This window comes from Heterodontus francisci, chromosome 33 (genome assembly GCF_036365525.1).
Source record: "Heterodontus francisci isolate sHetFra1 chromosome 33, sHetFra1.hap1, whole genome shotgun sequence".
Classification (NCBI taxonomy): Eukaryota; Metazoa; Chordata; class Chondrichthyes; order Heterodontiformes; family Heterodontidae; genus Heterodontus; species Heterodontus francisci.
Genome location: NC_090403.1, coordinates 45,997,140 through 46,024,611, shown reverse-complemented (window position 1 = coordinate 46,024,611; position 27,472 = coordinate 45,997,140). Strand labels below are relative to the sequence as shown.

The 27,472-nt window shown below is 41.9% G+C and overlaps 1 protein-coding gene across 1 annotated transcript; it reads right to left on the bottom strand.

The window, feature by feature from the left end:
• Positions 1–468: 468 nt before the first annotated feature.
• Positions 469–19,026, bottom strand: nr1d1 (nuclear receptor subfamily 1, group d, member 1). The gene is made up of 8 exons (XM_068013469.1): positions 18,523–19,026; positions 11,484–11,762; positions 9,914–10,002; positions 8,206–8,350; positions 6,035–6,693; positions 3,682–3,867; positions 2,561–2,771; positions 469–1,873 (listed from the first exon to the last, which is right to left on the bottom strand). The coding sequence occupies exons 1-8, from the start codon at positions 18,539–18,541 to the stop codon at positions 1,677–1,679; spliced, it is 1,785 nt and encodes a 594-aa protein (XP_067869570.1). The 5' UTR covers positions 18,542–19,026; the 3' UTR covers positions 469–1,676.
• Positions 19,027–27,472: the final 8,446 nt, after the last annotated feature.

The window sequence follows — 27,472 nt, the reverse complement described above, 5'->3', positions numbered from 1 at the left end:
ACCATAAAATGACACGGAGATTCAGTTTGTTATTTAGCTCAGTGCATTCATTATTTTATTTTTAGAAATTGTTAATGAATTCATCCAGATTCATATACACATCAATTATTGAACTACATTGAGACAGATGCAGTAAATTTAATTATCGAGAGCAGGTCCTGCCCTGCTGCAACGGCCACACAGATTTTTTGTTTTTTTTTTAATTTGAAGCGTCTCAGCTTTCGCGCAACTCCTCCCTTAAAGATGTTGGTTCATGCTGGGATATAGCTGCATGGACAACAGCAGTCCCTTCAGCACCTCACCCCTAAGTGACCTTTCTTTGTGTGCGAGCCTGGACAGGGAATGTCAGCAGGATTTTCAACTTCACAGACCATTAAAACCAACCCCAACGACTACAGCTACATGCACTTTCCAACCCCTTGCTGTTCTTTCCACTATCTCCCCCCCCCCACCCCCCATTTCCCTACCCCAGGGCTACTGAGGCCAGTTGTAGCATCTAATGCTACTACATTAGTTGGCTCAGCAGAACAGAGATGGAATGTGGGGCCTTCTCATCGCTTTAGCTCACAGTGGGGCAGCTGATCTGTTGAATCTTCAGTAGAAATCTTGAGTAGAAGTAAACCACAAGTATGCAGCAACTTCCTCCCAAACAATTTCTGTTGTTTGAACGTAAGCTTCAAGAGATTCAAATAGCGACTCAACACTCTCTCTGGACTACTGCTTTGTCTTTCACACAACCGTTTACACTCCCTTTGCCTTTGTCCCATGACATCTCTCCTGCCCTCCGCTCTATCACACATCTTCCCTTTTGTTGTCTTCCCTTCACTTCTTAAAGCCTATTACATTTCTAACTTTTGCCAGTTCTGGTGAAAGGTCACAGACCTGAAACGTTAACTCTGCTTCTAACTCCACAGATGCTGCCTGACCTGCTGAGTATTTCCAGCATTTTCTGTTTTCATTTGATCATTTCATTGTTTGCTATAAAATGTCTGGAGCAGTTTGAGAACTCAGCCTACTCCGTGAATACAGTCACAAGACAGCAGATGTTTAGCAACAAAAAAAAAATGCACAGGTAAGATGGGCTTCAACTGCTCTCCTCTCATGCTGAAGTTGAAAACGGTGAACACTGAACAAGGGCTGGGGGTCACACTTGGTCTTTTGCCTTCGGCCGTGCTCCGGCTGAAATTTCAAAGAATGGCGTCGTTTACTCTGTTTCAACTGGTGACGTTACGATCACGTTCAATGAGTGTACGATGCTGGGATTGGCTGTGGATTCTGACACTGAAATGTAGACTTGAACTAGTTCGTCAAGTAGAACATGTGGGAGAGGCAACAGATCGGCGGGCACCGTGAATCATTGCCTGCTCACTGTTCAGGGCACACAGATCTTCAATTGCCTTTTATGCATTACTTCAAACCAGCAAGCAGATAACTTCACAGCTAGTTCTACGATCAAGCTCATGTATATCCTAGGTCCCAAAGGACATTTTAAATATATTGATTTGTAGAACATTCCTTATAAGAATATATTACACTCCCTTGACAGCTGAAATATACACATATTTACAAGATGCTTTGCAATATGTAATCTGAACGTTCATTGAAATATAAATTAAAAAAATGCTTTAAAAATGTCACGGAGATAAGTCCGGTGAGGCTGTGGTTTGACTGGAAACTCAGGGATCTATCCGAAAGGCCAAGAGCTTCTCCGAGTGCATGTTGTTCAAAGTGCGGAGATCTGGCAGTTTCAGCAGCAGTTTCGTGAAGCGCGAAGCCTCATTGGGATAATTCTTCATAATCAGCGCTCTCAGAACTCTGATTAGCGTCTCTTGGAGCTGTTCCACTGAGTTGACATTCTCAATTCCAGAACGATCTGAAAGCCGAAAGAGAATGGACGGTAAAGTCGCCACAAACAGCGTTTAGTGCGGTCGGTTTGAAAATTATTAAATCAACGGGTGAGTTCACTGTGCACTCCCTAAACTGACAGCATTCATAGAATCATAGAAAGGTTACATTTTTTTCTTCATAATCATCCTCTGAAGACTGATGGGGTGGAGGGTGGAGCACAGGTGTCTAATCTTCTTCTCACCTGACAACTGCTGATTATTCAGCAATGTGTCAATAAATTATCATAACTAGTCAACAGCTATGTGTTAAGACTAGTTAACAAGAACATGGGGTTGCTGGTCTTTGTGAGGTTAGCAAATTACGGAGCATAAACCTCCTAACAACAGCCATGTTTTCTATATTTTCTAGGTTCAGCTGTACACCAGACATCAGGGAATTCCCCATCCAGTTGTTGTTTCCAGACATGCTGACAAAGTTACTGTTGGCACGGAACTAGGTGGCAAAACATTAGCACAGGGCTTGCCTGCAGGCCTAAGGGGGTTAAGTACACACCCACGTGCTTTAATTGATCCCAGCTGAAGCACCCCAAGGGAGCCATTACAATTGGCATTAATGTCCAAGTGACACAAAACCAACCAAGATTCACAATTGGCTACTTGTCCTTAGAATGAAAACCTCAACCCATCTCTCTGCCACCTGAACCAGTCCTTACCTGCAGAGACCAGCACAACGGCAGTGAAGAGACCCAGCTCTTCTTCACTGAGGTGCAAGGAGCTCAGTTTCTCACTAAAGTCAAACATGGAGTTGAGCAGGTCTCCCATCCTCATCCCCCGCAGCTCTTCGATGGAGTATGTGGTTCCACTGATAAAAGTGACAGTCTGCTCCTTCATATTGAACAGCGACGCAAACCTCACCATCAGGACCTGCCGCACAAGGGGTCAAAACAATCATGTGTAAATTCCTTTCAGAAGTGGGTTTTTTCTGCAGTAGACTCTGCTCTCAGTGAAAACAACTATTTGTCTTCCTAATGATGCTATGATTTCGCAGGCTGCGCAGTTGTTTCTTCCAGTTGAGAAATTGCTTACGACTTCTTGACGCCAAAATGCATTGGTTAATATTTATTTTGTTCCTTACTTTAACTGTTTTGATGCTCATCTTTATGTTCCCCATGCCCCACCATCCGCTGTTTCCCAGTGGCGAGAGTAGGCAAGAGAGAGCACCCAGGCTTTCACTATTATCCTACTTCCCTTTGGGAATGTTTCTTGTCTGCTTCCTGGAAACTCACCAGAGGATTAGTGGGCAAGATCCTGTACCCTACTGGCCTGAGGCCCATGTGCTAATAAACTGGGCAACCAGGCCATGTGTGGACTGAGTTACCATCGCAATGCTTCTTCATAACTGTTACAAACCAGATCTGAGGCAAAGCGTCAATCACAGTGACATCAGACCCAGCACCCAAGCCCTCACAGTACAACATACCAGCATCTCCTCTACACCGTGTATGCCTGATACAAGTACAGCCAATGCAGGTTCACAGTGATTCCAAATTCACAACGGTTTGGATGGTCTTTCTAATCGAAAGACTGAATTAATTAAATTAAAACTCCAGCTCAAGCAGGCAGTGCTGAATGGACTCGAAAACTGACACTGCTAAACGTCTGCCACTGGATTTACTCCACTCAAGACATCAGCAAGTTAACTAACTTTTGCTATCCCAATTTTAGTAATGAACTTTTGTTCAGGTTCCGGAATTAACCTAGCTTCTGCTATTTAATATTTCACAACATGAATTGCATTTGCCTCAAAAGTAGATCATTTAATCCCATTACGTACCTCAAAGGTGCCAGCTTTCAGCAGAATCACCTGGTCGTGCTGGGACAGGTCCTTGAAACCTGGAATAAGTTTTGCAAACTCCACCACCTCTTTGACAGCTGGTGTGAAACTCAGGGAAAAATCCTCCCAGATCTGTTGCACTGATCGACAGCCATCTACGTGTGGCCGTATGTTCATGGGGCAGGCCTGCAGTCAGAGAAACAAAAGTGACATTTACTAATCTCTTTTTTTTTCGATCACTTGGGCTCACTTCTTTGCATGCTCACTCAACTGGTGACGGCAAAAAGTTGACCACAAATAACAACTCTGTTCCACTGTCAAGCCAAGAGAATTTGAGCTTGCAGAAAAATAAGCAGGACAGTAAGTGTTATGTTTCTCAGTGGTGGGATACTTTTCCTCCATGCTGTATGTCTGATAGTTGGCTAGCTGACAGCACACAGCCACTGGGAGTATTGGTCACCAGTGGGAATCTGCGGAGAGTTCATAAAATTGAAGCAAGCCCTGTGAGTGCTCTACCGCTGATCTGATGCCAACACCCTCCAGAGACATGGTGGTTTATTCCTGAATAATTAGTAAAACGGAGGTTGTTTTCTGTAGAACCTTTGCAATTCCTGAAAGTTCTTGTACAACTGGGCCACACACAGAAACAGACACATTCCAGAAGACGCAAGTAATAGACCATCGTTACAATCTAGATTTTACTATCAATGTTTACATGATTATGCCAAAATCACTTATCAAATGATTTATTAAACCTTAAATTAACATCCAGATGACAAGTTTTATTAAATGATTTCAAATCTAAATAATTATGATTTCTAAGCTCTTTGTTTCTCAAGCCACCTCTGTGCTTTAGAAAATCAGTATTCTACCTGACCAGTGTTCAGAGTGCAAGAGAGCAATTGCTAGGGTATACTGTATCCAGTGCTTTGTAACAACAGCATTGAATTGTGATTTATGATGACCATGTATTTTCTACAGATAGGGCCAAGAGAATAAACTACGAATAAACTAAAAGCTACAATTTATTAATCAGAACTTCTGAAACTAATGCTTTAATATTCCTCCCATACTCATTAATTGAAAGGAAGTTTTGATATATTTGGAATTATGGACTTCCCGTTTATCATCTCCACTGGAAGATGATTCAGAATAATGGTTTGGTTTTGCTTTTTTCAGATAAAGAAAATCAACACTTTGAATTGTACAGTAATTATAGCACAAATTAAAATTATTTTACAGGAAACAATTTGTTGGGGGAAGAGTGAGATAGGATGTAACATCAAAACAAGGCGTCTGAAGTGTTTCTAAAATGGAATGTGACGTACTCTCGTGACAACATCAGGTTCTTACTCAAAGCATCATGCAGCGTGAACATAATTCTTTAGATTTTTAAGCAGGATAGCAACAAAGAATTTCAGTGGCTCGATCGCCCTTTAAAAGAAGATAGTGTAGGAAAGTTAATTGAAGTGGGCAATGTCAATTGATACATTGGAAAAATAGATGTTTTTGGTGAAAGGATTAACAGATATGGTACAAATCTAAATAGATGGCATTGATCTATGTTAAAAGGATGGGTTTGTGGGTTAACCCTGTTCAATTAAACTGGTCCTAAAAAATTCTCATGTATTTTCAAAATTCATATTGCTGTTATATATATTTATTGTTAAACTAAACAAGCCTATTATTTATGAAGAATGTTCAGATTCAGTACACATGATCGTGTCTCCATGGAGATCTCAATTTTGCATTGAATGCAAGTGCTTGGTTTATTAGTATTTTAGAGGGAGAACCATACACTCACTACAAACATATTTAATGTGACTCCTGATCAGAGAAATCTGTTCAAATGCCCATGTTAAAGAATGAAAGACTTGCATTTATATGATGCTTTTCACGACCACTGGATATCTCAAAGTGCTTTAAATACAAGGAAGTACTTTTGAAGTGTGATCACTGTTTTAATGTCAGAATCGCAGCAGCCAATTTGCACATGTCAAGCTCCCGCAAACAGCATTATGGTAATGACCAGATAATCTGTTTTTGTTGATGTTGAATGAGGGATAAATATTGGCCAGGACAATCTCCCCTGTTCTTCGAAATAGCATCATGGGATCTTTTACATCCACCTGAGCAGACAGATGGGGCATCGGTTTAATGGCTCATCTGAAAGATGGCATCTCCGACAATGCAGCACTCCCTCAGTACTGCACAGGACTGTCAGACTTGATTTTAGTGCTCAAGCCCTGGAGTGGGATTTGAACCTGGAATCTCACGATTCAGAGGTGAGCGTGCTACCAACTAAGCCATAGCTGATATTATGAAATTATGTGTAAGTTGGGCAATATCTTACCAGAATGACACTGTTCGCTCCTTTCCACGGGCAGGTCCGCCCATTGCCAGTCTCTATCTCGTCATTGGAACTATACGAGTTTCTAGTGTGAAATTTGTGTCCATTGGTCGGACTCTGGTAATGTCCACTGATGTTCCCGTTAGTGTGTCCATTGGGGAAGGAAGATGGATAGCACATGTTCTTTAGTCCACTGTTACTGGTTTTGTGGAAGATGTTGTTCTCTTGATGATAGATGTTGTTCATGCCATTGATGTGATACCCATTCAGGCAGCAATTGGCATTGTGGTTTACCAACTCTACGTTATGTTGGCAGGCTGCTGTTGTTTGCTTTAACTTGTCATGAGCATAGGTGAAGGTCTCTTTATGTGCTCTTGAAATGCAGTAGATGACTTCTTCCATTGAGGCTTCAGTGCTGGGGCAGTATAACTGCTGGGAGTTGTGCTGCTGTTGGGGATGGAGAAGGGGGGATGACCGCTCTTGCTGCGGTGGTTGGAGAGGACCTGCGAGTGGAGGCTGATGTTGCCAGTTTTGCTGCTGGGGCTGGATTTCATTCTGTAGCTCTCCATTGAGCTGGTTGTTCACCATATTATTCATGGCACTTTGCATTTCCGCCAACATTCGCTGCTTCTCTCGCTTTGGAATGCGCCCAAAACGCACAGCTACAAGAAAAATAAGGTAACAGGTTATGCTTTATTCCTTCACCAGTTCATGCAAATTGGGTCAACACCACACACTTGGCATTTCTGTTGCATGGGTTTAATCCAGCCATCCCAACACTATGCAACACACAGATTCTCATTCAGTCCATTAGGTGGGACACTCGTTACAATTTACTGGTGAAGTGCACTGCTGTAAAAGGAGACAAAGGAGCCAATGAGAACAATTCCCATCAGCTTGCCTTAGAATCATCACTGAGGTACAGCGTATATTAGGAGCACGTGCTTCTCAGCTCAGACGCAATAATGTGTACCTAAGAGATTGTAATGGAAAGGGAATAGTGCTATTAAAGTTAAATTAACAAAATAAATGTTTTGGTTAATCTCGTCAAGGTTTTGCTTTCTCACCAGTCATTTTTCAGCTCTACAGAAATATCAGGGACAGCAGACAACAGTTCCTGATCGTGGTTTGTACTGGGGAAGTGAGAAGATAAGGAAGTAGGAGGGATCAGAACAATGAAATAATATTGAATCTGCGCCATTGTGGGTAGCATTCATATGTCTGGTATATAGATATACTGGCAGAAGAGCAGAATTACATGACTACATTCGTGCCAACTGTACACATGAAACAGTTTCAGCATCAGTGTCATGGAGAAGATTGTGATCATGGATCCAACCTTCAAACTGAAGGAGAGAGGACACATCTCCAGGGCAAAAAAAAAAGAGAAATATATTTTATTAAGAAAGGAAATCAGGCAGACCATCAATTTCCGCTGAATTCCGGCACTGCTTATCATGTGCAATACGTTTTATTGGTTCTCAATTTGAACCATAACAGATCATTTGTTGAAGGTTAAATGTTCCAATATGGGACAAACTAGAGAAAAGAAAACTGAAGGAAAATGAAATAACCTGCATTTATATAGCAACTTTCACACATCTCAAAAGTGCTTTACAGCCAATTCAATACATTTTGAAGTGCAATCACTGTTGTTTTTAGATAAACACAACAGCAATTTGTGCACAGCAAGATCCTACAAACTGCAACGAAATGAATAACCAGATAATTGGTGTTTGATGGGGTATTGGTTGACAGGAGCTTCCTTGCTCTACTTCAAGGAGTGCTATGGGATCTTTCACTCCATGTGAAGGAGCAGACAGGGCCACAGTTTAACACCACATCTGAAAGATAGCATCTGTAACAATGCAGTACTCCCTCAATACTGCATTGAATGTCAGCCTGGATTGTGCACTCAAGTTACTTCAGTGGGGCTTGAACCCATGGCCTGCTGATTCCAATGGAAGAGTGCTACCACTGAGGCACGGCTGACACAAAGAGCAGCTTCTGTCCACAATACTAGTGAGGCCCCAGTCAAGAAAGTATGGAATAGTATTGCCCACCTACATTTCCACTGCTTCGCCCATGGACCCAAAGAGACCCAAGCAGTATTCATTTTGTTAAAAAGAAAATACACTAACTCGAAAATCGGAGAAAGAGAAAAAGAAACTCACCGTCCCTGGACATGCCTACAGCAAGACACTTCTTAAAGCGGCATTGCTGACAACGATTCCTGTTGATTCGCATGATGGTGCAATTCTCATTCTTGAGGCACTTCTTGTACTGGATGTTCTGCTGAATGCTTCTCCTGAAGAAGCCCTGCAAGGGGGAAAAATACCACGTGACACAGCGCCAACAAAAATTACACTTTTAGCTGACTAGGCAATGGATAGAGGCTCCTTTTAGTAAAAAACCTCGAAGTGTCAATGCCCAAACTGTGGGACCCCCACCATGGTTTGCGAGAGCAATGGAGAAGACAAATTAAATCAAGAAGCACTGGTTAAGTGACAGCGCATTTGGATTTTAAAAATGATGAAAACATCAGAGCTTAAAGCATCCATCTCCTTCTGGGCCATTCACGGGCCCTCCAAAGATCAGACTAATATTGTAATTTCTGTGCTTGTGTCTAATCATGTGATCAGACAAATAAAAAGGCTGGGGAATGTATAGAGTCTTTACCTAAATTGGCAGCACAGCTCAATACCAAATTGTCCAGACTATATCCTTATGACATTTCAACCTTTTCTTTCTCAATCTCTGGCTTCTTGTAGCTGGGACAATTACACATATGAATGTTAACTGGTTGGTCAGCTTGTTCATTAGTTAAACTGAAATGTTCTACTGCATTGTATATAATATTTGTGTGTGTATGTAAATAAGCATTAAACATGCACGTATATACATTTATCCATGTCTATGTGTTTGTATATATAGACACATGTCCCCTACCCTCATACTGTTCCTTTTTCTGAAAGTAGTGATTAATACCAAGGTACAGTTTCAAAACAGCAGCACATCTCTGACATCTTGGCCATTCTTCAAGTTTGAGTCTAGACAGTGAGTGTTAGCAAGCTATTCATTTGGACCCTGTTCCCCCATCACCCCCATACTCACTGACCTACAATGGCTCACAGTCAAACAACGTCTTTATTTTAAAATCCTCATCCTCGTTTTCATATCCCTCCATGGCCTCACCCCTCCCCATCTCTTATCTCCTTCAGCCCCACAACCCTCCGAGATATCTGTGCTCCTCTAATTCTGGCCTCTTGAGCATCCACAATTTTAATCGCTCCACCCTGCCTTCAGCTGCCTAGGCCCCAAGCTTTAGAATCCCCCCCCCCCCCCACCCCCTACACTATCGCACTTGTCTCTTTTAAGAACCTACTTCTTTGACAAAGCTTTTAGTTATCTGACCTGAGATCTCCTTAAGTGGCTCGGTGTCAAATCTTGCTTTATAACGCTCATGAAGCACCTTTGGATGTTTTACCATGCTAAAGATGCTATATAATTATAAGTTGTCGTTGCAAAGGGAATCACACCCAAGCAACTAATCCTGTCCTCGACTGACATCTTCACGTGAACATTTTTCAGCAGTGATCTGTGGATCATGAGTCAGACTGGGAACCCCGGCAGATTTTACCCTTTCTTGGTCCGAGGGACCATGAAACCAATAGTAATGTCCTGCCCAAGCTGAAGTCAGATTTGAGCTAGAATGGTAGAGTAGCATCTCACATGATCCTTTGCTAGCTAAGCCATTCGGAATCAATATTGTGCATATGTGCAACCACAGGGCCATGCCTGAGCAAATGCATGCATTTACATTAGTTGAATATGTGGATGCATACTGGTATGATTTCTCCTGTATTAATGGGTATAACTTACCTTGCAACCTTCACAGGCATGCACTCCATAGTGGAAACCAGAAGCCACATCCCCACACACTTTACACAGCAGAATCATTCCACTGATTTCTAAACAAAAGGGAAACAAATAGAAATGATGTGAGGTTTCGTCAAAATGTAAACAGCTTATTATACAACCACCTTTAGAACTGCCAATGGCTGATGCCTTTAGTATTGGCTTTAAACAGGGCCAATAAGAGAACCTGCAGGGCCTGTAATGAAGATGCGACTTCACTCTCCTGCTATACTGTGGAATTTGGCCATACAGGCCAAGAATGAGGGACATGTTTGAGTCCTTGGTCTGTGCTGTTAGCTGATCTCAAATGGGCTGGTTGTAGGGTTATTACAATTGGTCACAATGACTCCTAGATTAAGGAAGGAAAATCAGCCAGAGTTCCTTCTCCCAATTGCTATCTAGAGACCGCTACTGGAAAACGCACACATGTGAGCAGGCTTGCCAACTTGTGAAATCTAGACGTATACTTTTAAGAATGACCACTTGGGCAAGGTACAGAACGAGGTCAGCGATGTTTGAAGAGTGCCCAGCATAGGTCAGCATCTGCTGGTGAGATGGTGATGTAATTAAGGGTAAGAAAGAGATTTCCCTTGTAAATTGTCAACTATTCTACCTCTAAAGAACAAATGCCACCATCAGATAATGGAGACCAATTAACATTGATTCAGGAAACAGTCACTAACACCGGGTGCTTCATCTTCTGTTGCGTATATTAATTCACCTCTCCTATACTATTCGCAGGATGGGTTTCCAATCTAAATTACTAGTCCCACAACAGTTTGGAAGATAATTTTCCAAATTGTCAGAGTTGGAAATCAACATTCTCCGGTCTTCCTGCTGGAAAAGAGCCCTCGGGATGATGTGTACAGCGGATCATTCTGGATTGATCCCATTATGTTGAACAAGGAGCGGCACATCTGTCCAGAGGAAGACAGAGCCTGCTGGAGATCCGCCATCTTGTCTCCTGACCCTGGACATATTTGGAAATGTTCTTCTCTGAGAATTTGGAAACTATTTTTCGCCAAAGAATATTTTAAAATTCAACTTCAGAAGGTTTAGTCGGAAGACACAAAATGTCTCTAATGAAGGAATTCAGCTATTCAGTTTTCTCCTTGATAAACTTGAGTTAAGTTAATTTTTTACAACTTGCATGCTAAACCAAACCATAACTTGCATTTATACAACACCCTTTATGTAAAGGAATATCTCAGAGCATTTTACAAAACTGAGAAATGGAGGCTAAGGCAGAGTTTAAGGGGGGGGGGGGGGGGGCGGGAGGAGGGGGAACTGAAAGCACAGTTCAAGAAGTAGGTTTCTTTTGGAGAAGAGAGTTATAAAAACCATCTAGTTTCCAGAGAGTTTCATAAAGCAGAGCGTAATGATTGAAATGACTGGCCTCCAAAAATTACCATTCCTTGTTATTGTCTGGTCAAATTAAGAGTTATTTTCTATTTGGGAAAAGGAGGGGCTATTCCACTTTAATTACACTCAGTGATATCAGACAGAAGGAAGAAAAGATACTGGGATTACTTACTAGTGATTCCAGAGCTGCTTTTAGTGGTGGGAATGGTGTTTCCATCATCCACAGAAAGCTTCAAGTTGCTGAAGGATCCAGTGGTTGGACAATCTTCTCCAGATCCTGACGAGCTACTTCTGTAGTGTTTGCCATCCTGGGAGCCAGAGCTGTTGGGTGAAGGTGGTAATGGGGAACACGACTGGGACACAGACTGGAAACTACTGTTGGAATTATCACTGTACAACAGTACTGGACTTGAAGAAGTACTGTTTGGCCCGATATAGGTGATCACTCCACCTGTAATGGGAGGACAGGAAGATAAACATATACTGTAAAGTTCATGGAGTTAAGAGTTTTTAAAAACATTATATTTCTTCCCCAAAGCCTCAGCTCCACTAGTTAACGAAAATCAAATGAGGATGGCACAGGCTCATCTGTGATGCCTCCAGTAATCAAACAGTCTTCTACCACTCCCTGTAAAGGCTCACACATGATTACACTTAGTGCTCCTATAGTTTAGTTCACAAGAATCCACATCAATGGATTGGCTACCCACGCTTACACTACTAAAACTGGCCCCCTTAACCCCACTAAAGTATCATGGCAGGATCTTTGTGGGTTTACAAAATCCGCAAGGGTAAGGGCAGAGAGCGCGAACAGATGTTGATGTTCCGAGACCTGAATTACAGAAGCACTAAACATTAAAGCACCAAATCATAGCCATGAGGTATCATAGATTGCCCGTCACCTGTGGAACTATATCCCACCAAGGAGTCAACCTGCTCAGGAGGGGGGGGAGGAAGAACAAAAGTTGGCAAAAAGAAAATTGGAAATCAAAACAACAGACTTCCATTCATTGAAGAGAGGGCAGGGATACAAACTTGCTCCAGGAAAAACAGCATAGAACAAGATTTGCATGAATACTCCCTTCTTTAAATAGGAGTGTATTGGCAATCAAATTGATGGTGTTATCAAGTTTTCAACTTCTATTTTTAAGTCAACTCAACCAGAAAGCACCCAACTGAAATAGCAGGATGTTCTCGTAACAGTCATCTCTGGCTGTACAGTGCCCTATTATTCTGCCTAAAATGAAAAAATAAAATCAGCATTGACTTAGATGTACTGCAGATACTGGAAATCGGAAAACAAAAACAGGAAAAGCTACAATTATTCAGCAGGTCAAGTTGCATCTGCAAGGGGAAACAGAAGTCAGTCAGTCAGTTAACGTTTGAGACCTGACTAATTTGTCCACAGATGCTGCCCAACCTGCTTTGTGTTTTCTGTTGACTGTGTTACGACCCAGTGAAAGAGAGGTCTAGGGTTCCCTTTCAGCCTTCACCTGGTCTTATTGTAACAGGGTTTTATTTTTAAACATACCGTGTTTTTAGCCCCCCCACCCTCCTTGGTGAATCCTTGTTCGCCGCTTTCCAATTATAAGGCAAAGAATCCAGCACAAACAGGTTTTCTTAGTTTTAAAGAGGAAAAGTTGAAATTTATTAAACTTAAACTCTAATTCGGCTGATGCCTACGGATACGCAACGCGCCCACGCTAGCATGTATACGCGATACACACGTGCAAATAGAGACAGAAGAGAGAAGAAAAATAAAGTGGAAAAGTTTGAGGCAATATCTGCAGGGTTGTTATGATTCTTCGAGCTCATCGTAGAGTCCTTGATTGTAGGTACATCTTACGTTTCATTGGAGCCCAGTATTCTTCTTAAACCTTGTTCACTGTAAGAGACTTTTCTCTCATGGGGTTCATGTGGCTTCAGTGGGTTTTGGAGTTCCATGAGAAAGAGATGGGAGCAGACAGGAGAGGTCTTTTCAATCCAGGAGCAAACAGCTTTCTGCCAACACTCAGTTCAAACTGTACAATTCAGAATAAAACCCAGACTGCCAAGCAGGTTAGTCATGTGACTAACTGGTTTGACCACATCTGTTTGTGAATTGTATTGGAGCAGAGAGTGGCTCCTTTGTTCCAAGCACTGTCTGTTAATATGCAAAAATTTCTTTGCAGCCAGGGGCCGGCAACCCCTTGTCACAGGCCTTCTCTTCTTCCCAGCAACAATTTGAAATTTAATGTCCATGTGGCAAAATTAATGTGCCTCATTCGTGGCAGGTGGGGGCCTAGCATGACAACTGAGATGGGGTTTTAGGGGCCCCATGTACTGTTGTAGGATTCTGCTGATCTCTGTCATTATTGCAACATTCCAGCCTGAATCATAACATTATAGTTCAGGCACCCTGTGTCTGTGCTGAAGCTTTATTATGTTTGGCCGTACCAAGGCTTACATGTTTACAGTTTCACCATTGGGATTGCTGCCAACTGTTTGAGGCTCGTTTGCTGCAAAACAAAAGTGCAGCAAAACACTTTGAGAAACATAATAAAACTGGGTTTGGCTGCAAACTTGTGTATTTGAGGTTTGTGCAAAGCTCAGCTCATCTGCCGCTGAAAACCTCATCCAAGCCTTTGTTACCTCGAGACTCAAATTATTCCAAAGCTCCCCTGGCTGACCTCCCACCTTGCACCCTCTGTAAACCTGAGCTCATCCAAGCTCTGCTGCCTGTATTTTAACTCACAGTAGTCCCATTCACCCATCGCCCTGTGCTCACTGACCTACATTGGCTCCCAGTCCTCACCCTTTCCTATCTCTGTAACCTCCTCCTGCCCTACATTCTTCGATTCTGGCCTCTTGAGCATTCCTGATTTTCATCGCTCCACCACTGGCAGTCATGCCTTCGGCCTCCCTAAACCTCTCTGCCTCCCTAAACCTCTCGTTCATGCGCCCTTTAAGACATTCTTTAAAACCTACCTCTTTGACCAAGCTTTGGGCCATCTGTACTAATATCACCTTATGTGACTCAGTCTCAAATTTTGTTTAATCATGTTTCTGTGAAGTGCCTTGGGGCTTTCGACTACATTAAAGGCACTATATAAATGCAAATTGTTGTTTGTATGGAATTGGGTATTCTGTACTACCATGTGTTTTCTTTTTACATGGGATGTAATGATTAACTAGCAGCATTACCACCCTTCCTCAGAGGTTCAGTAGTTGGGGTTCTTATTAGTAAGAAGAAATATCTCCTGCTGTGCTCTGAAGTGACTAGAAAGATTAACACATTGGTGCATCAACATGTGTCAAGAACAGATTTGCATCCATAACTTCCCATATGCCAATATCCCAGCTTCATTACACCTTAAAATGAGTTAAATAATTTTTTATGGCTTTGAGTCTAGAGCCAGGATATAAGAATATAAGAAATAGGAGCTGGAGTAAGCCATTCAGCCCCTCAAGCCTGCTCCGCCATTGAATAAGACCATGGCTGACCTTCTTCCTCAACTCACCTTAATTCCCTGAGTATCCAAAAATCTACTGACCTCTGTCCTGAATAGACTCAACGACTGAGCATCCACAGCTCTCTGAGGTAGAGAATTCCAAAGATTCACAATCCTTTGAATGAAGAAATTCCTCCCCATCGCAGTCGTAAGTGACCAACCCTTTATCCTGAGGATAAATAGCTCAGACAACTGGCTGCCACCCTAAGTAAAACCCCACCCAAACTACCCTACAGTAGTCAGGAAATGGCTAGCACAACAAATCACCATCTTGCCTTTGACTGAATCCAGTCCAGATTAATTGAATTCAAATCTTCTCTTGTGCCATCATACTAAGAGAAATGACTTTGGACAATAACAACCCTGTTTCTACAGAGTTAGAGCCAAAGCAAGGAAGTGTACATTACACTAATTTGACAGCAGCGCTCAAAAGGTCATGAGAACAGCTAGTATACAAAACATAATTGTCACAAAGGAGATTGTTCTTCTCCTTCCCCTAATAATATAGGTGCTAACCCTATGCTGCAATATGGTTCCATGGGTGCAAACAGCCCTCTGGTAGCTTGTCTACATAGTCATATTTAACCTCACATATGAAGAATGAGTGTCAATCGGCTATTTGACCTCAAGGGGTATCACAACCAAGGCCAATCCCATCTTAATCCAATGTCCACATGTATATACTTGCCAGTGGGAGCCACTGGATAAGAATGAGTGACTTTTTTTCTCTCCAAAATCAACTGCATCATCCTCACCAAGAACTGCTCTTCGTAGTCACTCTGTTGTTCCTTATGTAATCTGTACTATACCCAACATGGCAATCCCTAATGCAGCAACAAGGTGTTAACAGGGGGAAAATATTCTATTCCTACCACTGAAATCTCTCGCCTTCAATGGCACAAAATTTATCAAAGTTGCATTACAGAAAAATAATGGAAGATGACTGGAGGAGGATGTTGAAAATCAGAATGCAGGAATTCAGTGTACCACATTACATCCTATCATAACCAAAAATTAAACACTCAGTGTAATGTACACTTTGCACAATGCTTTAGATCTTTTATTAGAGATTGAATTTTATGCAGGGAGAAAATCTACAAATCACACTGACGAGGACTAAAGTACACGTTTTGCAACAAGCTGTGTAATTGAAAGCCTGTGTTTATTTCATTTCAGTTTCCAATTCGCTTCCTCGTCAGCCAGCAGAGCGCGTTAAAAGGGCAAGCAAACAAGACATCACGTTACTGCGCTTTCCAATACCCAGTGAATGAAGGTTATTCCTGAGGCGTGGGTATTAATAGAACTATGGAGGTTGAGTCACGGGCTGATTACACGTGTTGGCCGCGACTCGTGTGTCTCAGCAACGGGACCACCCCGCCTCCGGAGTGCACATGCTGGGCAAATTGAAGGAGGGCGAGAGCTGGGTCTCCTCCCATTGACAGATGTTGCTTAAAAGCGATCACGTGTACTTTTTGCAGGAAATGTACATGTGTGTATATTTCAAACTGGAAAGAGGGGAGCCTAGCGTGGAGTAACAAGCGGTTCCCTCCCCCCCCAAAATCTGAATCCCCCCAGAACAGTAACAAAAAAATCTTTGTCGGCAGACCCACATAATTCAAACAGGGGACAAAGACATGACTTTCCACCGAGAGTCTGAGCCCAGTGTAGGGTGGAAGACCAGAACTGGAGCCAGTCCGCCCCTTTGACCTGGATTTTTTTACTCCAATACTGCGATCTCACAACCGCAGGGCTTAGACATGCATTCCAACCAAGACAAGGCGGAGCCTCAGCACAGAGCTGAAAATAACACTGGCATAGCACATTCCCCGCCTCCTGACCTGGATTACTACTGCATCACAGGCTGTTTCCACCTCCAGCAAACACAATACCATTAACTGTTCAGGCGCTGGTCAGAATTGGACGCTTGTCTCATAAACATGTTCCTTATGTGCTTAAAATACGTGGGCCGGGGTGCAGTGCGCCGCAACAGACCATTGTGTCCAACCAGCTTCAGTACAACTGCTGGTATCGCAAATATTTTTTACATTTTAATGGACTGGAACTCCCACGCTGAATACCAAGTGATTTTTTTAAACTACATATTTAAATAATTAACGCTAAAGTTATGGTCATGTGTTTTTCACTGGGATTTTGCTTATTTTTTTCTAAGAAAGGCTTTAAGGGAAAAAAAAACTGACAGTGGCTGCTATCTCAATTAATTCATCCAAAGCCATAGCTGTTCATAGTGGTTGCCAGACAGCACTGAAACCTTCGCCCCGAGAGTGGGGGGAGCTGGGAGAGATTGGGGCGGGGAAGCCCATGGAATGAATGGAGTATTCGCCTGTTTGCAGAGACTAAGGGGGAGAAAAATGAATAAGATAAAAATATTTTGACCTAACTCAATGAGTTTGTAATTAAGTACTATTTAGTCTGAGTTTTCTCGCAATGAGCGAGCTCATTGAAAATTTAATTTCCACGAATGCCTTGAGCTAATTTTTTTTTTAAGGTTGTGAAGAAAAAATATTAATTTATTTCCTATATTCCACAAGTTAAAATGTGTTTGTTTAATCAAAATCTACAGCTGTAATCCCAAATTGGAAATGCAATGGGTTTATCTGATTTTTTTTTTAAAGCATCAAATAGTTTAACGCAGCATGTCTACTCTGAGTGCCCAGTGCTTCTCAATCGCTGCAGTTCCAGGTATAAATGTATCATCAACCTCACAGAGACGTTTAGAGCAATGCGTCCTTTTGCAGAGTGGGGCATGCAGAAATGGGCAGATCTGGGTTTCCTTCTCTTTAGTTGGACATTACGTCAGTGTCGCCGGGACAGTGGTCAGACTCCGAGCAATCGGTACTTGGCTTGATGTGCTGCTCGCCACTCTATGTATAATTGTGTAATTGAATGGGCGGGAAGAGGAGGGGCAACATACACAAGGTGCACATGGCTAGGGAGCACCGTCCATGTGAGTTGCTGCAAAATAACTTGCACCTTACTCAGACTGTGACCTACTTTATTGGACTTGGGGAAAAAATCAACATGGGGAAAAAAACAGGGCTCACTTCAGTAACATCCCAGTAACACTAACACCGAGCTGTCACGGTCCTAAAACACAATATCGATCACTTCAAAATAAAAAGGTAGAAACACGACCATTGATGGAGGAAAGACACACTGCACTACTATAATATCCCAGTAACACTAACACAGAAACGTCAGTCAAAAGAACACATATTACTCTGCAAAGTATAAAATGGAAAGCGTTTATTAATAGCCGACCTCTCCAAAATGCAGTCCCCTAATCTTGAAATAGTACAGCCAACTGTTCAAGTAGTAATTGCAACGCGAAATTGGACGAAACAATATTGATGCAGGCCAACACATCCCGTACCGTTTATGCACAGATATCGAGGAATGTAACTTTAGATGTCACGGTTTAAACTCCAAGTTAAAAAAATATTAATTCTCAACTGCCCACTCATTTACTGAAACATAATCAGGTTATCTTATCGCGTTATACAGCAAACTCTAGTTTAACAGCGCGGTATCCAAACACATACATTAAAATGCCTGTGTCAAAATGGTGCTTTAAAACAATTATTTCCAATAGGTACCCTCAGTACTTCAGTAGCATAACAAGTAGGAGTTAAATATCTGAGACACGCACTTTAAAAGTAATGTTATTTATTTTATTTTTTTTTTAAATGTATTTTTCCATACCTGTGTTGTTGGAATCCATAACTGTCCTCCTTCAGGATTTCTGTTCACTGCAAAACTAACTATTTCTAACCGGCGTGCAAACTGCCGGACTATTTGCCTGCAGCGTTTTGTTTTGTGTCTGTAGCTGCTCGATCTTGCGTGTTGGGAAGGAGTTGTTGAGTTGCTGTTTTGAGCCAGGAGTTTCTGCTTGTCAGTGCAGTTTTTGTTTTTGCACAGTTCCTACCGAAGGTACAGAAATCCTGCTGTAAGGACAATCTCGCAGCCCAGTAGCAGTTAAGACAACATCACCGGTTGGTCGGCCCTATCAAACCTCCCCTGACGGGGCAGGAAGAGATTCCTATTTAGGCAACCTCTCCCAGATCGGTCCTTTGCAAATATTTTTTTTTTAAACTCTGCCCGAGAGCACGGGAGGAGGGTCTTCTCTGCAAATCCCCTTCAACAGGGCAGCCCAAGTACTGGCTGTTACTGCAACAAATGTGCACTGGCACAACAGGAAGAGTAACTTGCAGCAAGAGCCACACTGCGGTGGAACAGGCCGAACAGCAGATGAGACAAGCTCTCTGATTGGTGGCAGTTATTGTTTCCAATACTTTGATTGAAACCAAAAGATCAGGCAGAGTACAGAGTGCTCTGATTGGCTAATCGAATAGTATACTCAGTGGCATTGGTCTAGCTGAAGTAAAAGTAAATAAGACTTTTTTTTAACTTTAATATGCCCAATCTTTGCAATGTAACTGGTTGATATTTTGTTTAGCATACATGTTTGCGGGTCCAGACTTCAAAATTTTTCCTTGGTCAAAACTGCACATATACAATGAAAAAAAAACTTCATAAACTGATAGATATTACAGAAACGGCACCATATGAAAAATTACATGTAAAAGATTTTGAGCAGATTCCTACAGTTAAGTTTGAACTCTTCACAGGGAAAGTATCCTACTTTTTTTTGGTTGGATGTTCCATATTTACTTTAAAAAATTTACTCATATTTATATACCTAAGGCTACATTTGCACCACGGTTGCAGTATATCTGCAAAGCCATTGATGCTAAAGGATTGGCACTGTAAATATGGAGTCAGGGCCCAATCTGACTCTGAGGCAAATTAGATTGATACCTCCTATTAGGATTGCTTCAATCCCAAATTGAGCTAGATCCTGACTCCAGATTGATATTACAACTTTTCAACTTCATTACAAAGCAATACAGCTTCGGACTGGCACTACAGTTGTAGTGTAATTGCAGATCAAAACAAGAAATCTCAATTAAAGTGAATAAAAATCCTTTCTGGATTATTTTGACACGTGTGTTCCATTGTCTTAATAGGGAAATCAGTTTTGTCACTGGCTCTCAGAAAAGTGTAACAGTGGGTGTGTGAAATGATATTACTATGTTTGACAATATTGAAAATGCTGGTCCCTTTAATTAAACAGGACTCAATTCAGTGTTAATAGAGAGCATTGATGCTCATTATAGTTTTGCATTTAAGGACTGGGTTTTTGGCCGGTTGGGGAGTGCCTCTGGACAGAGAGTTAGTCTGGTAGGAAAGAGTGAGAACTGATGTTTGGAATGAACTATGAATTACCAGTAAAACAGTTATGGATCAGAGACTGTCATGGGCTTCCTCATTTTAGTGACTGGACATCTGCCTATTTAACAATGTTCATTTCAGTTGTTTAAAACACCAAGCAGTATAATGATAGATTGTACTCTTCAAACCTGCTTGTATCAGGAAATAATATCTTGACCTGGATAATACGAGTTTGATTAGAAGTCCATCACTGCTGTTAGTGGTAGGGACTATTTGAAGTGATGAATTAAGAAAGATATTCAAGAAATGTACTTTCATACTAAATCATTGTGTCTCAAGTGATTTTCCCTGCATTGTATTAGTACCAGTACTGTCAACACTAGGAATAATCTTTCCTAAATTATACTCCAAAAGAAAACTTTCTTACGCTGTCCCAATAGGAATATCCTTGTTGCATTGTACTCACAGGGAAATCCATGTTACCTCAGGACGTCACAAAGCACTTAACAGCCAATGAAGCACTTTTGAAGTTTTGTAATGTGGGGAACCTGGCTGTCAATTTGCACACAGCAAATTACCACAAACAGCAATATGATCATGACCAAATAAATCTTTTTTTTGTGATGTTATTGAGGAATAAATATTGGCCAGGACACCAGGGATAACCCCTGATCTTCAAAATAGTGCCATGGGATCTTTTCTATCTGCCTGAGAAAGCAGGTGGGGTCTCAGTATCACATTTCAACTAAAAGACAGTACCTCCAACCATGCAATATTCTCTCAGCACTGCACTGGAGTATCAGCCTAGATTTCATATTCAACTCTCTGGAGCAGGTCTAAGAAGCCACAACCTTTTGACTCAGAGACAAGAGTGCTACCAACTGAGCCGTGGCAACACAACACCCATCACTGAAATGCTTGTTATTCTTCGAGAAATATTGCAATTGTTACATTGTTTCTGATAAAATCTTGGCTACATTGTAGTCACAGGCAACTACTTGTTATGTTGGCCCACGAGGGAAATAGCTGATATGCTTCCTCACAGGGAAATCCATGTAATGTTGCTATGAAATCAATGCATTTGTTACTTATACCAAAACTTATCAACAAAATATAGAAATGCTTTTAATTTCAGCAGTTGGCCCAATTAACTAATGACCTTTCTGGTATGACTAGAAGTCAACCTCTCTTGTTCAGGCACAAGCCAATCCATATTTAGGCCAATGATATCAGCTATTGACAGACCCACCCAATGCATTATCCAATTGGAACTTTTCCAAGCCAGTAAAATTGACATGGTTAGTCTCCACTAGACTGCTTTATCTCTGAACAAAACAACAGATATATTCTCTCAGGGAGGAGACATGCATTATGGCTTCTCTCCACCAACTCTCCCCATCACAGTATTTGTGAGCTGAGAGCTTTAAATTACAAGTACATCCCATCACTGGAGTGCTGTTCACTGTTAAAGTCTGAAAGTGAAGCTATCCTGCTGGGTCATCAGTTGACTGATTTCTTGGAACCTGAACTTGATTTTTTGGAAAGACATTGAAAGAATGGAAGAACTCCAGGCGAAGAAGATTTTTCCCCCATTTGATTGAAAAGAAGAAATTGAATATATCAGAAATGGCCGACTCCTGCTCCTATATCTGATGATACTCTGAAATGCAAGAGACCTGAGGGCCATGGTTCATCTTGTGTGAACCTGACTGTACACGTGTTGTATGTCTGCATGCCTGAGTGTCATTTCCAGTGTTAACAGAGTGTTCAAACATTCTGTTTCTCATTCAACAACAGACTGCCTTTATGTCATGTGTTAACCTGAGTACAAATCATTGAGACCTCTCCCATTTATGTCAACTAAACGTTATTATCAATTTATATACTTTCCAAATTTATTTTGATAAATGGATTAAAACATTCAAATGTGTACAAGAAGCATCCCTGCCTGACATTTAGGTCACTTTGCTGGAATTTGATCTCTTATCAAAAACACTCCCAGTAATGATGCAGCCAAAATATATTGAAATGGGTGATCCTTTTACTTGTTCCGAAGAAGGGTCACTGACCCGAAATGTTAACTCTGCTTCTCTTTCCACAGATGCTGCCAGACCTGCTGAGTGAATCCAGCATTTCTTGTTTTTGTTTCAGATTTCCAGCATCCGCAGTATTTTGCTTTTATGATCCTTTTACTTGTTCCTTCCAATTCTACTCTGATTTAGTGCTTACAGGGGCTTGGACAAATTTGCTTTAAGATGTTTAATGCAATAGTTTTAAACTCACTGCAATAACTCTGATTGTTACACATCGAAGAAAGCTTGGACTGAGAAGAGAGAACTCCTTCTACAGTTCATGACATCAGTCATGATCTCCCTCTCCTCCGTTCCAGCCAATACACAAATGCAGGGTATAATTGCATTTTATGTACAGTGATGATGATAAGTGACCATGAACATAGTATTCAACTGCCTTCTGTGAAGTCCAACCCTGCTCTGTCATCTTCCAGAATGTTCTGGAAACTTTCTTATTATTGGTCATGAAATCAACCCTCTGTAAAACATCTGAAGCCATATCCACCCCTCATCTTGGTTATCACATATTGGCTTTTCCATGCATTTGGTCCTCTGACCAATTATTCCAGAGAAATGATCATATTTAAGGAAAGATGTGAAGGCATTGGAAACAGTGCAGGAAAGATTCAAGAGAATAGTTCTCGATAGATTGGAGACATTGGGACTATTTTCCTTGAAGAGAAGGCTGAGAAGAGGTTTGATAGAGGTATTCAAAATCATGAGGAGTCTGGACAGAGTAGATGTCACCTGTGAGTCAGGTTTCCATCAAGGCCATGATGTCAATACAACCATCGTAAGTCATGGCTGGCAAGGGTCTAGTTTGCAAATGTACATAATTCTGGAAGGAGAGACAGAGGGGTCATCATTGTTGATCTGCTGGCAGTCTCAAAGTGGTCAGCTATGGGGTGGATGAATGGGATGGCAAGATTAGCTACCACTGGGTGCGCTGGTTGGGAATGTTTGCAAGAGAATAGAGTTGGGATGTTGGGATTATTGCGCATAAGGAAGTAGCAGTGAGTGTCTTGATGGGTCCTTTGGAGAATGCCGAGAAAGGCACAGTGAAGCTTTGGGCTTATCTGCTAAACAGTCAAGACTGGAATGGTGAGGGAAGATAGAGGAATTGTAAAGGGTTTTGGCCTGTTAGGTAGGGAGTCCAGGATTTTGATCCAACGATGATGAAGGAATGGTGATATATTTTCAAATCAGGAGAACTTGCAGGTGGTGGAGTTCTCATGTGCCTGTTACCCTTTCCCTTGCAGATGGTGGAGGTTACGGATTTGGACGGTGTGTCAAAGAAGCCTTGGCAAGTTGCTGCAGTGAATCTTGTAGATGGTACTGCAGCTGTGTTTCACCGGTGGTGGAAGGAGTGAATGTTTAAGTTGGTAGATGGAGTGCCAATCAAGCGGTCTGCATTGTCCTGAATGGCGTCGAGCTTCTTTAACACTCATCCTGGCAAGTGGAGCTCATTCCATCACACTCCTGACTTGAGCCTTGTGGAAAGGCTTTAGGAAGTCTGGAAGTGAGCTGCTAGCTGCCGAATCATAGAATCTTAGAATGGTTACAACACAGAAGGATCCCATTCGGCCCATCGTGTCCGTGCCGTCTCTGCAAAAACAACTCAGTCCCATTTCCCTTCTCCCCATAGCCCTGCAAATTTTTTTCCCTTTAGATGATTATCCAATTCTTTTTTTGAAAGCCTCGATTGAATCTGCCTTCACCAAAGCCCCAGGTAGTACATTCCAGATCCTAACGACTTGCTGCGTAAAAAGGTTTTTCCTCGTGTTTCTTTGGTTCTTTTGCCATTAAATCAGTGTCCTCTGGTTCTCGAGGCTTCTGTCAATGGAAACAGTTTCTCCCTATCTACTCTGTCCAGTCCCCTCATGATTTTGAACACCTCTATCAAATCTCCTCTCAACCTTCTCTTCTCTAAGGAGAACAGCCCCAGCTTCTCCAATCTATGTAACTGAAGTCCCTCAGCCCTGGAACCATTCTTGTAAATCTTTTCTGCACAGTCTCTAATGACTTCGCATCCTTGCTAAAGTGCAGTGCCCAGAATTGGACACCAGGACTCCAATTGAGGCCAAACCAGCATTTTATTAAGGTTCACCGAACTTCCTTGTACTCTGTGCCTCTATTTGTAAAGCCCAGGATTCTGTATGCCTTTTAACCGCTTTCTCAACCTGCCCTGCCACCTTCAATGATTTGTGCACATATACCCCAGTCCCTCTGCTCTTGTACCCCCTTTAGAATTGTATCCTTTATTTTAAATTGCCTCTCCTTGTTCTTCACACCAAAATGTATCACTTCACACTTCTCTGCATTAAATTTCATTTGCCACGCCCATTCAACCAGTCTCTGACCAGCTCTTGTAGCCACCTTATTTATGTGGCTGATACAATTGAGTTTCTGGATGTTACTGGGGGATTCCCACTGAAAATGGAGCAGTGTGGAGAATTGACAATGAGCCAGCATAGGTTGATCCAGGGGGTCAAGCGGAGGTGCATAGTGACGTCAGTAATTAGCAGTGTACACCAATGGATTCAGTATACCAGCAGATGGAATGAAAAGAATCAGTGGCAATGGGAAGCAGGCGGAAAGCAGCAGAGCAAAATTGGGGATGGTCTGTAGGCATGAAAATATTACCTAAAAAATTGAAAGCAGAGCAAAGTCATAGCAGTCACATCTTACAGTGTAGTCCAGTAGAGCTGTATTTTGATAACAGAGGACTTCGGGAGTCAAAACTAAACTTGAGCAGAGTTCCAACCATTGAAAAGAGCACAATGAAAACACATACATGCCGGGTCTCGGGATGGGAAGAGTCTCTTGAACTTGTAGTGAGTGCATTTTAGCTCCAACTATGAGAGCGAGCGGATCTTAAGAAGAGAAGAGAGCTCAAGGGGCCCAATTTTAACTCTGTTTAAGTGAATGGGTTTTGAATCGGTTAAAATCAGGTCTGAGAAAAAGGGGAAAGGATGGCAAAGGTTAGGGCTCAAAGGAGAACAGCTCATTAAGGAGCTGCCAGCTCAGGACCCATCTTTGAAAACCCATATCAATGGTATAAACCGTTCAACACTTCCCTCTAGATCTCTCCATGATTTCTGATGGAGCACATTTAAGTTTACATTCATATCAATGATATTTCATATACAGATTAGCTGTAAATCTGGGTTTATCTCCATGGTTTGGTTGTAATATCTACTGGTACTTTATCTGAAATATCCCTTTAATCTGTATTTATTGGAATAATTGTAATAGACCATGAAACCTTCGTAGAGCTTCTCTCGTTCAACCCACTTCCAAAGAACTTCATAATTGTTTACCAGCAGTCTGACAAGGGGTGGCACAGTGGTGCAGTGGTTAGCACCGCAGCCTCACAGCTCCAATGACCCGGGTTCAATTCTGGGTACTGCCTGTGTGGAGTTTGCAAGTTCTCCCTGTGTCTGCGTGGGTTTCCTCCGGGTGCTCTGGTTTCCTCCCACATGCCAAAGACTTGCAGGTTGATAGGTTAATTGGCCATTATAAATTGCCCCTAGTGTAGGTGGTAAGGAAATATAGGGAAGGTGGGGATGTGGTAGGAATATGGAATTCGTGTAGGATTAGTATAAATGGGTGGTTGATGGTCGGCACAGACTCGGTGGGCCGAAGGGCCTGTTTCAGTGCTGTATCTCTAAAAGAAAAAGTACAATTTTATGAACTCTGATCTCAAATACAAAGCTCTTGTTTACATTTATCAGATGTGTTTACATTTCCAATAATTTGTGTTGGATTATCACCATTATCATTTATATACCTCAATAAAGAACTTAATTTAAAAAAAAATCCGAGTTTGTTATTTCTATTGAAATGCTGTCCGATAATATTATGTTTCTTCCCTCACCATTTTCACCCCTCCCCACCTGAAAGTGTGGACTCCATATTAGGTTATAGTTCCACAGGGTGGCAGGCAGCCAGTGAGACATCCAAGAGGCTATAATTCATGTGTTAGCTTTGAGAGGAGTTGTTGGTAGCTTATTTATTTTGCAGAGTCTTTCAACGAAGGTAACCTTCAGTTTAATTGATAAGATATCCCTAAAACTACAAGCATATAAAAAGAGCCGTTGTTTGTATATTATTCCACAGATTTAATTCGATAACTCCCACAAAGAGCCAGCACAGACACAATGAGGCTCCTTTTGTGCTGTGTGATTCAATGATGTTTCTGTATCTGGGTATTATGGGTATATCCTGGCAGGACAAAAATCACAAATACAACAGTCCTCTCAAAGGCAGGGCTCACAAGTGTTTTGGCACTAATCAAACAGAGGCAGTTTGGGTGGATCGGATACATCTGCAGGATGAAAGACCATCGCATACCCAAGGGCCTTCTGTACAGTGAGGTAGCTGGGGCCAGATGACCAGTGGGGCGCCCAAAGCTCCGCTTCAAAGATGCTTGCAAACGTGACATGAAGACTCTAAATGTCGACTATCACATCTGGGAGTCACTAGTTGGCAAAAGAGGGAAATGACGACACATCCTGTGGATTGGTGTGCACAACCACAATGACCAGTTGCTACTGCAGCTTAGCAACAGGCACCAACACCGAAAGCAACAACTCACAGCGTCACTTGGCAGCTTCACAAGCGGCACTTGTGGCAGAACCTTCCTCTCGAGGATTGGCCTTCACAGCCATCAGAAAAGGTGCACCAAGAGAAGACACCCCACCTAAATGGATTGTTTGCTGCGTGTCCATCTTCTTTCATAGATGGAAGGATGCCAACCAAAGTTTCTGTAATGTTTCAGCGCCTGGTTTAAGGCACCCAGGAGGTGAAATTGGTCTATGCCAGTAGTGTTAAATGGAAGCCAATGGAAAATAAAAATTGGTACAGAGAAAAATCAGCTGCCAATTCACTACAAGACCATTTTACACTGCTGGAGTAGACCAACCTTCACCCCTTCCCCAGTCTCCTTTTTCTGTGCTATTAAAAATTCTTTTGCCATATCAGATTTCAAAGCTAAACCAATAATTTCATTGGATGTAGAGTAGTATGGAAATACACAGTTTACTCCTGATAATTAAAACTGAGACACAGGGAGAGAGTAACAGACATAAGGAGAGAGTAACAGAGCCATGGGAGGGAGTGACAGAGTCGAAGGGAAAGAATGATAGGGCACAGGGTAAGGGTAATACAAACATAAGGAGAGAGCAAAGAGAGAGCTTGTTCTATTGGTTCTATAAACAACTGGGATTGAGGTTGTGGCCCATGCAGACCTCAATAAGATAAACTAATGAGATAGATGGATCTGCTCTTAATACTATACAGGACCCCTGCCATTTGCATTTCCAGTTTACACCTCTGTGCAGTATATC

Excerpts from the sequence above, each read along its gene's own strand:
- nr1d1 (XM_068013469.1), bottom strand. Across the intron at positions 6,694-8,205 it reads TGTAGGCATGTCCAGGGACG|CTGTGCGTTTTGGGCGCATT; the intron begins GTGAGTTTCTTT and ends TTTTTCTTGTAG. Across the intron at positions 2,772-3,681 it reads TGAAAGCTGGCACCTTTGAG|GTCCTGATGGTGAGGTTTGC; the intron begins GTACGTAATGGG and ends CTTGTGCGGCAG.